Source organism: Melitaea cinxia, chromosome 21 (genome assembly GCF_905220565.1).
Source record: "Melitaea cinxia chromosome 21, ilMelCinx1.1, whole genome shotgun sequence".
Lineage (NCBI taxonomy): Eukaryota > Metazoa > Arthropoda > Insecta > Lepidoptera > Nymphalidae > Melitaea > Melitaea cinxia.
The window spans coordinates 12,259,868-12,278,177 of record NC_059414.1 but is presented as its reverse complement, the minus strand read 5'-3'; the positions used below and the strand labels follow the sequence as shown (position 1 = coordinate 12,278,177).

The 18,310-nt window shown below is 32.5% G+C and overlaps 1 protein-coding gene across 1 annotated transcript; it reads right to left on the bottom strand.

Moving 5' to 3' along the window:
- Positions 1-238: 238 nt before the first annotated feature.
- LOC123664003 (aryl hydrocarbon receptor) lies at positions 239-12,509 on the bottom strand. The gene is made up of 7 exons (XM_045598635.1): positions 12,415-12,509; positions 10,222-10,311; positions 4,354-4,563; positions 3,583-3,770; positions 2,113-2,219; positions 1,357-1,498; positions 239-1,010 (listed from the first exon to the last, which is right to left on the bottom strand). The coding sequence occupies exons 1-7, from the start codon at positions 12,502-12,504 to the stop codon at positions 239-241; spliced, it is 1,599 nt and encodes a 532-aa protein (XP_045454591.1). The 5' UTR covers positions 12,505-12,509.
- Between the last annotated feature and the right edge of the window lie 5,801 nt (positions 12,510-18,310).

Here is an 18,310-nt window from a genome sequence, read left to right as displayed (position 1 = left end):
ATAAGAAAATATCGTGAGGGAAATTGAATATATAGGTATAAGATATCTGTAATTATGCCAACCTATAACAGATTAGCACAGAGCTAAGATTAGACTCCTCTGATTCATAAGAAGATAGGCCTATGCCTATTGGAGAAACGTCCACGGGCAATTCAGATGTCTGTTTTAGAAGATGGTAGCCGATCATAAGCTCAACCAGCAAGACACTTCAGCGCCCATATTGCACGATAATCTACGGTCACTGCGTGGCCTCTGCGGTGTGGTAGTGCGAGGGGTAGCGCCACACCTGCGGCGGGAACTCCGCGGGCGCGTCCTGCGCCGGCACGCCCGCGCCCGCCGCGCCGCCCGCGCCGCCCGCGCCCCACATCAGCACGGTCTGGCGCGGGGCCTCCTGCACTCGCTCCTGCTCGGCGGAACCGCTGGAGCCCCCCGGGCTCGGCCCCGGCACCGCACCGGGAGACCGCCTCTCCCCGGTCACTGGACTCATATACCTCCCACTACTATCCACATACGTATACTCTCTCGAAGGTGGTCGGTGGTACGCTGGCACTTCGTAACCAGGCGGAGCCGGTTCCAGGAAACCGTTTGGCGCGTACGGGTAGTAGGAGAGAGGTTTGTATTGATGGAAGAGGTTGTCGGCGGCTAGGAATCGATCGTCTAAAGGTGGTGGGGGGTAATGTAACGTGGGAGCGGGAGGGTATTCGCCGTACGGTGCTGCGTATGCTCCGTTTAGGTTGGTGTAGGCTGCGGCGACTGCATCTGCGGCGAGATATTCGACGGGAGGGGGCGCTGGGGTGGGAGGCACTCGTCGCTTATTACGGCATGTGGACAAAAAGTCTCGTAATTGTGTCTTGTATCTCCTCGCCGCTCGAGGCGGTGTGGTGACGTTTGATTCACAGCCGGACAGCTGTTCCGTTTCGGAGAAGTAGAGACTTGTCAGGCCGGTATCTAAGTAACTGACTTTGAAATCCATCGTCCGTTTTCCGAGGAGATCTCGTCCCTCTTCCTCCCTGTAATTTAAAATAAATAATTATGTAATACAATATCTTTTTCGGATTTTATCGCGGTTTATTAAGTTTTTTAGATAACTGACGTTTTGGATACTTTTACGTTACAGTAACCACGGTCATGGAAGAAGTCCTCAAAAAACCGCGATAAAAAGTTGTTTCATTATAATGAGTGAAGTTCGCGTAAACATTAGAAAATAAATAATTATATATTTTTTAAGAAAATGTATTCGTAAATGTTTTATTAATAATAATGCATTATTATTATATAGTTCTGATGTTTTCTTCTGACAAAGTATTGTGATGTTATTACAATATAAGTGTAAAAATCATTTTTATAAGGACTTACATAAGAGGTCTATGCGTGCTGATGACAAAGTCTGGTTTAGAGTTCTTATACACGAGTCGTGACGAAGTCTGTAGCCACTGCCATTGACCGTCCTTAGTCTGGAACCGATATGCGATCATACCAGACGCCCCAGTTTTTAATACTGTAATAAATTTAAATGTTAAAACAAAACACGCTCAACAATCTATATAGAAAGACCTAAGCTTGCTATTAAACACGTACAAAACTTTTAAATAAGAAAAAAAGAAGTAATATAAATATGCATATGTATTGTATTATAATCTTTTTCATTTGAAACTAAGCCAGTTGCATTATTTCAGTTTTGTTTTTGAAATTTTACTAAAGCTCACAATAAGCAAAGCTAAAGCATATACACCATATTTGATTAAAAACAATAATTAAAATAAAATAATTGTGTTTGCTCGCAAACGAAAAAAAAAACGACTTCAATTACATCGACGACTTCAATTATTGCGGATTTTCAAGAATTTCCCTCGATTTCTCTGGGATCCCATCATCAGATCCTGGTTTCCTTATCATGGTACTAAACTAGGAATATCTCCTTTCCAACAAAAAAAGAATTATCAATGTAGGTCGACGAAAAAAGCGTCAAGTAAAAACGCATTATTGGATATAACTCGGTCGGTTAAAAAATATATTTTATGATTTGATAAAAAAAGGAAATTAATAAAAGCAATTGTTGTAACGTTTAATTATGAATATGATGATAGGTCAATATTACCTTTCAATACTTACATTCTTGATGAGCACTAGCCACGTAAGCTAGGTCATCGTAGTGCACTAGGTCATAGCCGCCCAGGTTAGCAAGCTCCGCGTCAGTGTAGCCCAGTAACATTTTACCCCTAGAACAGTAATTATCGATTATATTATTGGCATTCAAGTCTATAAATATAAAAAACAAAATTTTGTACAATTTGATCATAAGCTTTGTTATGGTCATCACTTAGAAGATTTGGACTAATTCGACCATTCAAATATTGTCAAGTCGTAAGATTTTCAGAATAAGTAATTTAGCCAACAAGTAAAAAAAAAAAACGGACAAAACTTTCATTTTATAGTACATTAATAAAAAAAGTAATCTGAGTAATGTTTTAGTTTTCCTTGAAATAAATTATCGATTATTTTTCGATCCACATAAAACATACGATTTTAGTATTTCAAATATTATTTTTAATAGCCTTGAAATATTCCCGTGTCGGTGTATTTATCCCTTTTAGACCAGCTATTTTCGTTCGATAACTATCAATAAATCCATTTGTTACGCCGTATTTTTATCAATTATACATTTTGTATGGCGTATCTTCTTTCTTAATTCCACAACATCCGCATTGTTTTAAGGATAAAATATGATTTAAAATTTCTTTTATTTCTGACACACTTACATTTTTTTTGTAAGGCTTTTAGTTTATTTACAAACCAGTCATGGGAGGTAGTAATGTCGATGTCAATATGAAAGAAAAGCCAAAATTCTAATGAAAAGTCACTAACCATAGTGTAGATAAACGATTGTCAAAATTATTAATCTATACATATAATAAAATGGTAGGAAAGTCAAAACTGTACATTGAATATTTAAAAAAAAAAAAAAAAATACTTGGGTTGTGATCTACAATCGATACCGAAGCCAAAAATATAGTTTTTAGAATTTTTGTCTGTTGTCTGTTTGTCTGTATGTACGTCCGGGATAAACTCAAAAAGTACTGCATGGATTTACTTCAAATTTGGCACGAATATTATTAAGAAGTCGGGTCAACATATAGGCTACATATTATCACGCTATCACCTACGGGAAACGAGCAGTAAACCTTTATTTCTTCAACGCATTCTATAACAACGCGTAATCTAACGACGCATATTTGAATGTTGTTGTTATTATGTTAATAACCATGCTATAAGCTAGCTTCACTCTATAAATAAAGACATTCTGTAGTATATTTAGTATCAGAATTGCACCCGTGCGAAGCCGGGGCGGGTCGCTAGTTTGTGATAAATTAAAAGTTTCTTTTTAATATTTTATTAAAAACAATTCCTATGTATATGTATATGACTATTCTATTGTCATTGGAACTAAATAAAAAATATTTTATTTACTATAAAATAACTAATATTTATAATAAATAAATTATTTTTAATGTTTAATATTTTAATATATAATAATAATTTAATATTTTATTTATTATAAAATAACTGAATATGAAAACCTACCTTTGATCCATGGAGACTAGAGAAAGATCAAGCTTGTGTTTGCTCTTGAACATCACTTCTTTTTGCGGTATTTCCAGAAGACTAGGAGGACCAAAAGGTGCACAAATAGCAAACAACGCCAGTGGAGGATCTTCGGTTTTCTTATTTTGACCGTGGAGTACTTTGATTCGACCTCTGATATCCAGTCTCTGTAATGGAGATATGAAATTAAAAATAAATTGACTTGTGTTATAATTTAATAATTTTGTGTTTAATTAAATTCTTAGAATTTTAATAGTTATAGAAATGTTCAATGTTATATTTTTATCACTACACTATTAATTAGTACAAAAATGAAAACGCGAAAGTATTGTAAACTAGACCAGGCTTTGTAAATAGAAGTGCCAAATGTAATAAAACTAAAATTAAACTAAAATTAACTGACGTAGGGCTCAGCAGGAATTTCCTGCTCAAAATATGGAGCAGCCCGACTGGGGTAGTACTCGACCTGAGAGAAGACGACAGCTAAATAACACTGTTTTCAATCAGTATTGTGTTCCTGTTGGTGAGTAAGGTGACCAGAGCTCCTGGGGGGGATTGGGGATTGGGTCGGCAACGCCCTTTCGATGCTCCTGGTATTGTAGGCGTCTATAAGCTACGGTAATCTCTTACCATCAGGTGAGCCGTACGCTTGTTTGCCGACCTAGTGATATAAAAAAAAAAACTAAAATATATTATTATCAAAAAGGCGAAAACAATTTATATATCAATCTAACCCACGTTAATACTCACCAAGAAACCCGAAGTATTATCAAGTAAACATCGAAACCGAACTGTAAAACTTCTTTCTAGTAGATGCGCTCTCTCCGGCCTTAAAATATCTTGTAATGTTAAATTGTTCACTTCTGGAGGTAGAAAGGAATTCCATAATAACTGTCTCTGCAGTTCTTCTCGATCTTCTGAGTGGACGAGTTCATACACTGATTGATGAACTATATCTGACTGAAGAAAAGAAAAATTATTAACTAAGAGTAATTTATTATACAAGCAACAGTTAAGATAAATTCACTCGCTATAAATAAAAAAGTCAAACAAGAACAAAATCAATCCCAGTTGGCAGGATATGATTCCAAGGAGTTCCCAATTATGGTTATCAATCAATTAGTACAAAATAACAATATAATAAGTCTGATAACTAGCTAACGGATATCTATTCAGTGTAAAAAAGCAAGTCACAGCTTAACCGTAAATCAATAAACCATCGATAGTCCTAAAAATCGATTCGTGCCCGATCATTAAAGAATCATCTGTTACGAAGATGGACGTATTAATTTCAATCCCTAATATTTCAATTTGCTACCTTAATAGTTGCTATTAAAGATCATTTTTCATTGTATTAAACCGAATTATGAATTTTAACACGTCATAATACAAAGACTAGTGTAAATAGTGTGGATAATGCATCGACAGTAACGATGCAAGCAGAAAACTAATTGATAATCAATGGGGTTTGTGCAAGGAGAAACATTAGGTCCCTAGTTTCTGACATGTTAATGAATCATACGTAGGAAAACATACCCTAAGTTTTATGTAAGTAAAAATAGGGTCTTGAAAACCTTCGAACAGGGGTTCGAACATATTGCGATGGCATTAAATGTCAGAGGATGATTTGTTTGGTAATTCATTTTTGTTTCCTGGTTCGGGTTGTTGCTATGGTGAAACGTAATGTATTGTTAATATGTTGTTGTTGTTTTTTTGGACTTACATTATATTTCTGTTGATTGATGTCAGCGTTACCTTTGTTACTATAGAGTTTTTCGTTCGTTCATTTCAATTATCTTCATTTAAATAACGATCTACTTATTCTTTGTTACTGATAAAATTTGCAAGCCTTCAAGATAAATTAAAGCTGTTGAAATGTAAAATTTAAATATTTGACCTTTAATTATTATCGTAATTGAATTATTCCACCTGGAGCCTCAAAGATATTTAGGGAGCCACATGTTCGACCATTTAGGAGGGTAATGTAAAATGGATCGATGGCTGCCACCTGGTGAGACGGCTCGAAGTTAATCTACGCGACCCTTAGTTGTTCACGAGGGGTGTGCATTATTGTAATTTTTAAATCAAATTTTTATTAGCCTGAGGGCAAACGTCTATGTTTGGTTGAGTCACTGTATTTAAAGTTCGGAATGTCTGCTGATTGTGTATTGTTTAATGATTACTCATTACTGCTTTGAGGTATATTTTATATATTATTATAATTTCATTTTTGCTTTATTTTTAATAATGTGTTTGAGCATTATTTACTAACAGCGTTAATGTTTGTTATTTAATATCTAATCTAACAACAATCAACAGAGATATCTAAAATATTTTGTTTTACATAGTCTGCTCAACTAAACGCATTGCCTGCATATCTTTCTTTACAAAGCTATAAAATATAGAGGTAATATCAACTTAATTTTTTTTTTATGGAAACATAACATACAATATATTATATTTTAATAAATTATCTCTGTGATACTAGGATAATTAAATTTCAAATTGCATTATTTAAAAAAGAGAAAAAAAGTATATGTGCCCAACATAATGACGTTTAATCAAAATATTCCAAAGCGTTCCAAGCGTTACGTTTAGTAAATGAGCCGCTTACTATTTACTTCACAGAATAAAGTTTTATAAATCAAGTCTTAACCTAAATAAAGGCAATCACTAATGTTTACTTTAATCAATAAACCATTGAAAGGCACGTGGCGCTGTCACGACACAACGACCACCGGATTTTATGTTTTGAATTGATTCACTTTAATCGATATAAGCCCTTATTGCAGGTTTGAGATCTATTGATAGATATGGCAGCAGGTATCCACTTGTGTGTTGTACATTGATATTGTAAATATGATACACTTGTTCGTTTGCCCTGATAGTACAAAGAGTTTGTATGGTCGTGTGAAGGCAAAAATATGGGTTGATTCAAGAAAGTGTATCGTAGAGAGATGCTACAATACTTTTTGTGATGAAGAGTACCTAAACAGTAATAATGTCAAGTGTTTTACTATCCAACTGGTAGTTTGTCACTGTATTTGATGAAACTATATTTTATTTTAGTCCCTACCACGAGGTAGGATTCTGGATACACTTTTTCCTCAAATCCAATGCAGTTATTTTACGAGAAAAGATGAAAATTTCAGTATAATTAGTAAAGCAGGTTTAAAGCAATGCAGCCTTGTCTGTCACCTTAGGAATGATTTTTATAACTGAGGTAGGACATTTCCTGTTCAGAATATAGAGCAGCCTGAGCGGGCAAGTACCTCAATTTTACAGATGACACAGCTAAATACTGTTCTCAATGAGTGTTGCGTTCCTGTTGGTGAGTAAGGTGACCAGAGCTATGGGGAGAATTGGGGATGGAGTCGGCAACGCGCTTGCGATGTTTCTGGTGTTGTAGACGTCTATAAGCTAGGGTAATTTCTAACCATCAGGTGAGCCGAACGTTTGTTTGCCGACCTAGATATATATAAAAAAGGACCTGAAACAAAGACTTAACCATTAATAAAAAAAAAGTTATATAATAAATAAGTACTCTGTATAAAACCAATGTAAAGATAATATCAACATTATAATCTATGCACAGGTAACGAAATTACTCGATACCGGCTCCAAACAAAGAGGGTGGCTTAAAATATACGATTGTAAAAGTTTTATAAGCGGGGGTTGTGCCGAAATAGCGTTTTCGCTTTGATAGTAATAATTCATCGCTGCGTTATTGGCCGTATTACCGGGGTTTGTATTAATCAGTATATTTTAATGTATTCGATAAGTTTACCTATTAAATGTCGTACTTAAGTTACCGTCTCATTAATTTATTTCTTGGTATTTGTTATGACTTTTTAAGTATATAGGTATGAATAAAAAATTTCTATCGATATGCACTTACGATATACGAACGATTGCACCAAATTGGGAATTCACTTTTGTATTTAGTATCAAAACAAAGGACAAGAAAAAAAATGTAAAAAAATGGCGGCACAAAGTTCGTGACATCTAATTAAATGTATATCATCATCATCATCATTTCAGCCTATCATAGTCCACTGCTGGACATAGGTCACCACAAGTTCACGCCAAAAATGACATATCATGTGTTTATGTCATGTTAGATGTATATGACAATTCATAATTAAAAATAGGTTAAAAATTGTATTAGTATACTAGCTGACCCTGCGAACTCCGTATCGCCTAACAGTGACTTTTAAGTATTATCACAAATCTTTTGTATGGGAGTATAGAAAAGTGTTGTTTTTAGACTTTTTCAGAAAATTTTAATTTTTTTTTTTTTTAGAATTTTTCTCTCCGTAAGAACCATCCTCGTACTTCAAGGAATATTTTAAAAAAAGATTTAGCGAAATCGGTCCAACCGTTCTCGAGTTTTGCGCTTAGCAACACATTCAGCGACTCATTTTTATATTATAGATTTGCAAATCAATCATAACAACATTTATAGGATAGCAGAATTGTAAGTAATGCAACTCTTCTTTACAACGAAAATACTGCAAATTCGACAAGTATCCATACCTACATTACATTGTGACATTTCATAACTCCCACCCTCGATAAACTAACTACCTAATGGAAAGAGTAGTACTAGTAAATGCTTTTAAAATTTAACCAATATATGTATATGGATTCTTAAACAAAAATTGGACCGTTTTTTTTTTAATTTGTAACTGCGTAGTTATTACTTTTTAATATTTGAAATCAAATTAATATACAATGTGTAGCTATGTAAATAAGTTTAAACTAAATATATAAAGACTGACTAGCATTTCAAGACATTTTTTCAGACACAATATCATACAAAACTATCTCATAATTAATTTAGCAAAAAAAAAAAAGAAACTAAAAAAAACTCATTTCATTAAAACCATAATCAAAATACACACCACTTTATGTTTGTATACCGTTTAAATTCGTAATAATTTCGCGAAACAATTACAATTAATAAAAATATAGACTGTAACCTCTTTAGTACTCCTATATCCACATCATGATAAGCCTTTGTTAAAATATGTTTAATAAAAAAAAAGTTTTTATGGCAGTTATCGCAGTAATTAATACTTTTATGAAGTCACCTTATGTCGGAAAATTCGACCCTCAAACTGTGTTATATATTTTATTTGATTATTATAATAGCCTTTGCGTTATTATGAAAAATTAGAGACTTTTTTTCATCATAATGGCGGTAATTAATTGAGGAAATAACGATAAAAAAGGTAGTAAAATATGCAGTTTTAATGTACTTTACTTTCTGATTATACACGTTATTAATATTATAATTAGAATGATTAATTATACGCGGATTATTAATTTCTTTTTATACATAAGTTCTTATAAAACATTTAATAATGATTTTTATTTAATCATATGGAAATAAAGTGAAAAGTTACGTAACATATACAAACATAAGATTAATTATTTTATATGTAGCGATTTTTTTTATATCTATAATTGTAGAGTAACAGACAGAACAATTTAACAGAAAAACTATTTTCAAGTTTTATTATTAAGGCATAAAAGCAAAAACAAAAGCAAAATTTCAAAAAAAAAAATTAACTTCATTGATGTAGGCTTCAACCGAATCTTTGAATCGTCGTTTTATAAATTAAAATTTTAATTATCGTTTAAATTAAAGTTACCACCGATTCGAAATGTGCCTGCATAGAAGAATCGACAAGAACTTCGCAGTTACTCATTTAAAAAAAATGTGTTTTAATTTAAGATTTGTATTTTTTTCATGAGTTCTATATTTAAAAAAAAAAAAAAAATGTTAAATAGTCTATCTAATAGATGGAATGGATGGTTTTAGTTTTCGTGTAGTAGTTAGATATACATGTTTCTTTTTTTTTTAATATAAGTTAGCTTACACACGACCGTAAAATCTTCGATCACGAATTAGCCTGTAATATCCCAACGCTGGGCATAGGCCATCTAGGAGAAGAATTTGTAGCATAATACGCCATGCTGCTCAACTGCGGGTTGGCAGATATATTCCCTACTATGAGTAACGATTGATATGAGGTATTTATGATAACAAGCCCTACCAACAGCGGAACGTGCTCTCCGAGGCACGGCGGGGAGTAACTCATAGGGATATACATTCAAACTAGAAAGAAATATTTGTAAAAATACATTTGTGTATTATGACACGGTACACGTACCTACCATTACACCAGAGCGGTTGTTAGAAGGTTCTTATCAATTAAATTATGTAATCAATTTCGCAAAGAACACATTATATCATTTGTTAGGTATGCTCATAGAAAACAGACTCCTACTTTCTCTCTACGTAGTAACGACGTAGAATATATACGTATCTATTCAGTTATGTATGTATATATATATGTATGTATGTATGTATGTATATATGTATATATGTATTAACAGTGTATATATTGTTTAACAATTTTTTTTTGTCTTTTTTTTTTTTGTCCTCTCGCACTTCTGTACCCGAAGATAAAACCATAATTCACTTTTATGGGTAAACTGGTAGATATCTCTTTTAGAGATATGTCCGGCCTTGCGAACTGCGATTATACTAATATTTTTGTATGTGTTTTTAAGTGCAATAAAGAATATACTATTGTTGATTCAACTAACCTGATGGAAGCCCAGATAGCTCTCGATGCTGTGAGTAGCGAAGAACACTTCCCCTTCACACGTTAAGATCATCAGGAAACCGTTGAGTGCCTGCAATTAATGAAAAAGATATCACAGGTGACATTTGTATAACCAAATATAACGAACTTCTGATTAGTCAATGTAACGCTGGCGGTCGTGAATTTGAGTGATTTGAAGTCAGTGAAGATGATATCCGCTATCGCACAGTAGAGCCGTGTGGTGAATTAAACTCCTATACTGTGGCGATTTATGCTTCCATTATATTTAAACACATTTATGTCCATTGGATAGATTGGAACACTCTTTTATATGCAGTTAAATTAAAAATAGAGATTAGAAATAAATTCTTTCTTAGTAATTAAATATAAATAAAAGTTAATTAAACAGAATTCTTATGAGTTTTTTAAGTCTAAGATAATAAAATATTTTACGGACAACTTAAATCAAGTTATTAGCGAGACTAGTAAGTTATTATAAAGTTCAAGTGACAACGTGCTTACTCGTAACTTAGACCTAATCAAGTTACAACGTGGAATGCTTGTAAAGGTTCCACAGATAACCGGTACGAATGATATTTTTAAAAATAACTTTTGAATGAGTTTAGAACTACTATTCCTAGGAAAAAATAATGTTCCTATGAAAATATTAATATAATCGTAAAAATATGAACCGTAAAATAATATATTGTCATCGTTTAATTGTACTAGATCAAACAAACAAACAGACAGACAGAACTACAAAAAGACAGATAGATGTTGGCTAGTACGACACTTCTCTAGGTATGTTATCATCATATCCTCAGCTTGGGAAAGGCTTAAGATTTTTTAAATATCATATCAAAAATCGACCGTTCTAGCGGTAATCGAACCTGCATCTCCGACTGACCGTGTCGGTGCTTCAGCCAATTAAGCTATGAAACGATGTAGCCGCTAGATCGAAATTTTTGATACAATGATTTTATATTCAGTTCTAAGCGACCGTGGCGCCGTCTATAGTGAGTTCTTAACCCGTAACTATTCAAAGTTTCATATTACAATGAAAATCTTTGACAGGAGACGACACCATGCTATTTTTAATTTGTACGATTTTATTTTGTGATCCGCTGGAACGGTCGATTTTTGATATGATATTTAAAAAAATTGTTTAGAATTCCCTAACGTGTGGGTAACACAAAAATAAAATCGTACAAAAAGCTTAAATATTTACCTTTGATATTTAGTAGGATTCAAAGCGTACCGTACATCAGTGGACACACATCACGATTCGAAAACGAGAAATATTAAGTACCTACAGAGTTGAAGGCGGCGTTTATTTATAGCCTTATTGATTTATTATTGGGCTATTGAAAACGATTTATGTGATTACGAGCCAATAAAGCACGGACAAAAATTATCTTTCGTTTAATGCTACTGGATTGTGTACCGAGTGTTTATTGGTGTATTATTGAGCTTAACACTTTAAAATTTATTAGGAAATCGTTATATTATAATGCTTTAGGAATAAATATGATTTTATGTTGATTAGTTAAATCGTATAAAACCTTTTTGTTTTAGGACGTTAATTTTAGTATTATCTATAACTGTTTTTGAATTTACGCTAAATCTCATTCAAACATAAGTGTAGGCGAGTACTCAGTAGCGAATCTACCAGTAAAGAAGCGTACAATGGTACATATGTATTGTATATATGCTTACAATCTAGGTATGATACTTAATATTACACAACTGGGTAAAGAAATCTTTCCTTGTGATAATAGAGATGTTGGGTCATAATCCACTATACTGTTTCAATAGGAATTGGCGGATATACAAAATTTAATTTGGAACTTATTAATTTTGATTATTATTTCATTATATTTTACAAACAACGGTCTACCTGATGGTTCGTGGTTAATTACGATTACCAGCAATACCTGGGCGATAGCCAGCGCGTTTCTGACCCTTTCCCTGACTCTATCCAAGAAGTAATTAAAAATTATTTTGAATTTCGGAACAATTTTTTTTAATTATTACATGTCATCTAATCATAACACGGGTTAAACAACATCATGCAACGACTTGTGGTAGCTCAACAATAGCTATTAAAGCCGACAGGTAAAATCCCCGTAAACATTAAAATCCTAATATGTATACCTAGAGGTCATTATACTGTACACCTATGCAACATACTTACCTGTAAAAACATTTCTCCGTCCGGCATGATGTGCTCGTAGTGTGTGTGGTCGCGCCTGTGTGCGTGAAGGTCCTCTTTCTCTTTGTGCATGACCACTGAAACAATAAATAAATACTTATATCAAACATCAAAAATATGACAGCTAAAGATATTCAAAATATATGGAGTTATTTTCATATTATCATATTATATACTCTCCAACTAATGAGCTAGTGTTAACATATATATCTGATAGTATATCATGACAAAATTACACTTAAATTTATTTTTAATTTTTTTATAATTTATTTATTTATTAATTAATAAATTTATATGTTTATTATTTATTTATATGTCTATTATTTATTTATATTATTTTTATATTATTAGATAGTAGGATTCACTTCCTTTTGCCTTTTTGATGACCCTACTCTGTTTTGTTTTAAAATCTCCTCTACCCCAAGGTTGTCTGGAAGAAATCGCTTACCTAGCGATAAGATCGCCTTTGTGCATATTATTATTTTGTAAGTTTTTATTTTTTTAAGATACCTATGTACTTTTTTTTATGCACAATAAAGTATATTTCTTCTTCTTCTTCTTCTTAAATATTCTTACCGTTATTGTTCATCATACTGGCCACTTTAAGCGGTTACATTAGGATACGGACGCTTGAAACTCCAGATCAATCATATGAACGTCACTGACTGGCTACCTTAGACGGGAACCACTCACGTGAATGTGATCAATTTGTAAGACTGAGGTACATTCTAAGTTACTTTCCTCCATTTTTTAGCGGTATATTTCTTGCTGTATCCTACCTCAATTATTACCTGCAATGTATCTAGAGACTTTTTATCTACAATATTATGGGTAGGAAAAAGAAACCCGACAATAATATAACTTTTCCTCCTGAGATGAAGGGAAGCAAGTACATATATACATATTTATAGGTATTAATAAAAGAGGCGGGGTTGTCGCGACAAATCGTGCCTCGCGATTATTTAATAAGGGATGCTGTGAGGGTGATTATTGTTATACTAAAATGACTTTTATAGTTTAAACAAATGGAGTTGAAAATTAAATGATTTATATGTGAATTATAAGTTCATAGTGTTAACCAATAGAGATTTTATGTAAAAATATCTAGTGTCATGCTTAGTAGTATTTTCAGTAGTAAGTTACGGAGGAGTCAGAAATGTTTAGTTAGCTTACGGCCAGTTTCAACATTCTATCTCTGGATTATCTTACTAGATATAGAATTATGACTTAAAGACCATACGAATTGTTTCAAAATTCTATCGATAGTAAGCAAAACCAAAGATAGATTATTGAAAATGGTCATAAAAGGATTCTGGAAAGATTATAGTATGAAGAAAAATGCTTACCAACTTCGTAAATGTGTGGATTTGGATGTGTTATTTATGATTTTTTTTAACATTATAATATTGCTGAAAATGTTATCTATCTAGTTTAAATACTAAGAAAAAAAAAGAAATGCAGACTTGAAATATTTTTTATCTGTTATGTAGTTAGTTAAACCTAAGTACATGAAAGCAGGCAAGCGATTTAAATTTTAATAAAAATCAGATTGATAATATACTTTCAAAGTAATTTCGATTTCACTTTCAAAAAACAAACAAACAAACGCAATCCGTTGCAGATGGCCAATTACTGCCGTACGTGGGATACGCCATGTACCCAGAGATGTGATTACGTTATGACCATCGATATCGATAGTTGATTATTTGCGATTTAGAAGATAATCTTTAAAAATAAAAACAAATCGCTTAAGTGTGTGCTAAAGTCGAAAACAGCTAGGTAAATTCGAACCAACTTTTTTTTTAGTGTTTTAGAAATATTGACAAAAATCCGCGGAAAATTAAAATAAATACCAAAAAAAAGTTTATACGTTCAGCAGCTTGCATGACAGTGCGTCAGTCGGATAAGCTGGTTCAAACTAATAAATGTGTTTACAGTTTTATACATTTAACTGCATTTTATTTATTAATAATTACTTGTTAAATTGTCAATGGTCTCGCTCCTATCGTAAATGTCTTGATAATTAAAGTTCAAATAATTAACGACTGTTTACAGAAAAGTTGTTTCATTAATTAAAAGTATACATTAATTATAATATGTTGAATATAATAACTAAACATATATTTCATTCGTAGAAAATGATATTACGATAGATATTCGCATGTGCATGACTAAAATATATAATTATTTTTATAATCTATTCGTTCAGTGGATTCAACTGATACCGTTTTAATTAAAACACCTGGATCACCAACTGCCGCAATAAATACCGAGAAACGTTTTAATAACAAATAAATAAAAAGTCGAAAAATTTTCATTTAGACAAAACTTTTAACTTTTTGTAGAATATAGGATTTATCGTTTTGCGCGCTTTGCGATCAAGATAACGCGAGCTATCGACTCGATTTATCGATAATGTCCTCAGATACGTCACTAATCGACCTCAGTGGGCTTTATCACCCATTATGATCGTCATTACTGCGGAGTATCGAGGAGTGATTTTTTTTTTACAGAGAATTGAATATGAAAATTTATTTGCCTACTCCGTTTATCTCTTTAGCAGCTTTTGAGCGCTTTTAAGCACTTTATTCGCTGTTAAATGTGTGTAAATTGTATGTATCGATTATATTAATGTTTGTTGATTATATTTTACATAAACATGTTTTTTTCTGTGGACATAATTTTTACTAAAGGCTTTGGAACACTTATCATCTTTTTAAAGTGAGCAGGTGGAGTGTGAGGAGATAAAAGGAAAACATGCATTAATTAGTAAAAAAAAAATTTTTTAGAATACCTAATGTACAACTAAAATATATTTTGTTGTATTTTGTGATATTTATAAACTCTACGAGCTAAAGCCACAATATTTCTTGTTTATATTCAAAATTTGTACGTTCAGTACCTTGTTATTAGATTTTTGATTTCTATTCTGTATTAGTTATAGTTATTAGAAGCTCTAAGCTATCTTAAGAAAATAAAATAAATAATTATTTGCAGTTTTGGAACTACTATTTCGATGAAGATGTACGAGTAGAAGATTTGTTAAAGCACTAAATTTATACTTCGTTTAAAAACCAATTTTTTTTTAATGTTTATAAAATATTACGATTCCATTCACATGGGTGGAAAATTACTTTTTGTAACACTAACCAATATTAACTGTATGTACTGTAATTCGTTTTTAAACAACAAATGTATAACATCTTGGGGTTGTAAAAAATATGCAATAAATGTTTAATATTGAGGTGACTTAAATATTTCTCTATTGTGAATTAACCAAAGACTTCGAAAACAAAATTCGGATGATACCTATTAATAATAAAAAATAATTATTTAGGTACTCATTTGTCGTTACAAAGTGTGTAGTTAATATTTTTACGAATCATCATTAACATCATTTCAGCCTATTGCAGTCCACTGTTGGACATAGGCCTCCACAACTTCGCGCCAAAAATAGCGTGAGCTCATGTGTGGTGCCCATAGTCACCACGCTGGGCAGGCGGGTTGGTGACCGCAAGGCTGGCTTTGTCGCACCGAAGACGCTGCTTCTGCTACTGCTTGCGACCCGTCTCCGGCCTGTGTATTTCAAAGCCAGCGGTAGGATGGTTACCCCGCCATCGGTGGGCTTTATAAGTTCCAAGGTGATAGTGGAACTGTGTTATCCCTTAGTCGCCTCTTACGACACCCATGGGAAGAGAGGGGGTGGCTATATTCTTTAATGCCGTAGCCACACAGTATTTTTACGAATATGTTACTGTATTTCATTTATATTTAAATTACTCTTTAAATGAGAAAAAAATACTTTTCACCCTTTTTTTTTTTCATTTGCGTTATTTAAATTTAGAATCATAAGTTATTACAAAATTCTTTTATTATTTTTAAGCAGTAATTAAAACAATAAAACATTAATTGTTACTTTCAAATAACTTTTCGTACAATTATTTACCTGATTGATTAAAAAATGAGGTAAAAACGAATAATTCATAATCGTTTCTGTAATTCTTGGTACGTTACGGTCTCTTGTCGTATGTTACGTAATTACCATTGAATTATATCGGACAAGCTTTTTGTCGTGGCTTCGCTCGCATTGAATTTTTTTTAAATAAAAAGTATCCTATGTTACTTCTAATACCTCCAAGAATATGTGTACAAAGTTTCATGATGATCGGTTAAGAAGTTTTAGCGTGAAAACGTAACAAACAAACTAATATTACTATAAATTTACTATACGTACATTACGTAAATTTATAGTAATATTACTATAAATATTACTATAAATTTACGTTTATAATATTAGTAGGGATATTGTAGGGATTATATCACACGCTACGGTTTTTATAAATATTTGAATACTGGCTGTCCGGACAGACTTCGTTCTGTCTTTTTTTTTTCGTATGCCTTGCGTGGGCCTTAAGGAATATATATAAGAACAAATTAACCGAATTGTCGATCCATTCTCGAGCTATGCGCTTAGCAACATTCATTTTTATTTATAAGGAGTATATATACTTGGGGGAATAGGGTAAAGAGAATATACTCAACAAATATGATTAATATACAAACAGTTTCCCTAGGGTAAACAACATAATGACTTGAAAGTTTTATCTGATATGGTTACATATATTTTTTGCATTTAATATTACTAAACGGAAACTAAATAAATAAAGCCCCCCCATTAATATGAGATACAAAGATGTCACGAATAGATCTAGCCATAAGATTAATAATTTTTATGTATTGTTTTCTAATGTTTACGCGAATTTCACTCATTATAATGAAACAACTTTTTCGTATTATATCGCGGTTTATTAAGTTTTTATGATGAGTCCTCCCTCCACACCTCCTGTAGCGATGGTTGCTATAAAGCATCCAAAGCGTTGGTCATTTAAAAAAATTATAAGTAAAAACTAATAATTGAAAATGTTGATAAGCGTAAAAGTCGAGAACGGCTAAACTAAGTTTATTAGGATTTCTTCACTAAAATTTCCAACATTTGTATAACATTTTGTATGGAATTGAAAATTAAAAATTTTGCGCAAAAAAAAGTTTATTAAACGACCTCAAAAAAGGAGGAGGTTTCTCAATTCGACCGATATATTTTTTTATGTGTGTTCGCGGATTACTTCTTCGTTTATGAACCGATTTTGATGATTCTTCTTTTGTTGGAAAGGAGATATCCCAAGGGTAGTACGATGATACTAGGATCTGATGATGGCATCCCAGAGAAATCGGAGGAGGCTACGAAAATCGTAGTGGCAACTAGTGCGTTTGTTAATTTTTTTCGTCTACTTACGTTGTATTACTTGTCGATGTAATTGAAGTCGGTTTTTTCCGTTCGCTAGAAAATATAATGGATTACTTAAACTTCACGTATTTTGTCAGCTCGCAGGACAACGCCTGTTGTATCAGAATAATAAAGCTAGGTAAACGTAGTACGTAACCGCTATTTTTATAAAACAAGCAAGCGATTATGTGCTTACGTGACATGTTTACAGTATTATTTATTACACGGTATTCCAAGGACCACCCTGTTGCATATATTGTACATTAAGAGCTATTATCGTTTGAATAACTCGCTAGTTTGGTATTTTTTTTTAATATAAAAAATTACACGATATTATACGCTATTATATTTTAGTACTTATTTACAAATGATATTTCATTTATGATAATTACGTTGACTTTTTTATATGTAATTGTGTTTGCTCGCAAACGAAAACAAACCGAATTCAATTACATCAACAAGTAACGTGGGTGGACGAAAAAGAAGTCAAGAAAATACGCGTTATCAAAGATTACTTAAAAAGTATTCATCAAATCTCAATGAAATCTGAAGGGCACTATGCGACAATACAATGCATCAGGTATCGATTTAAAA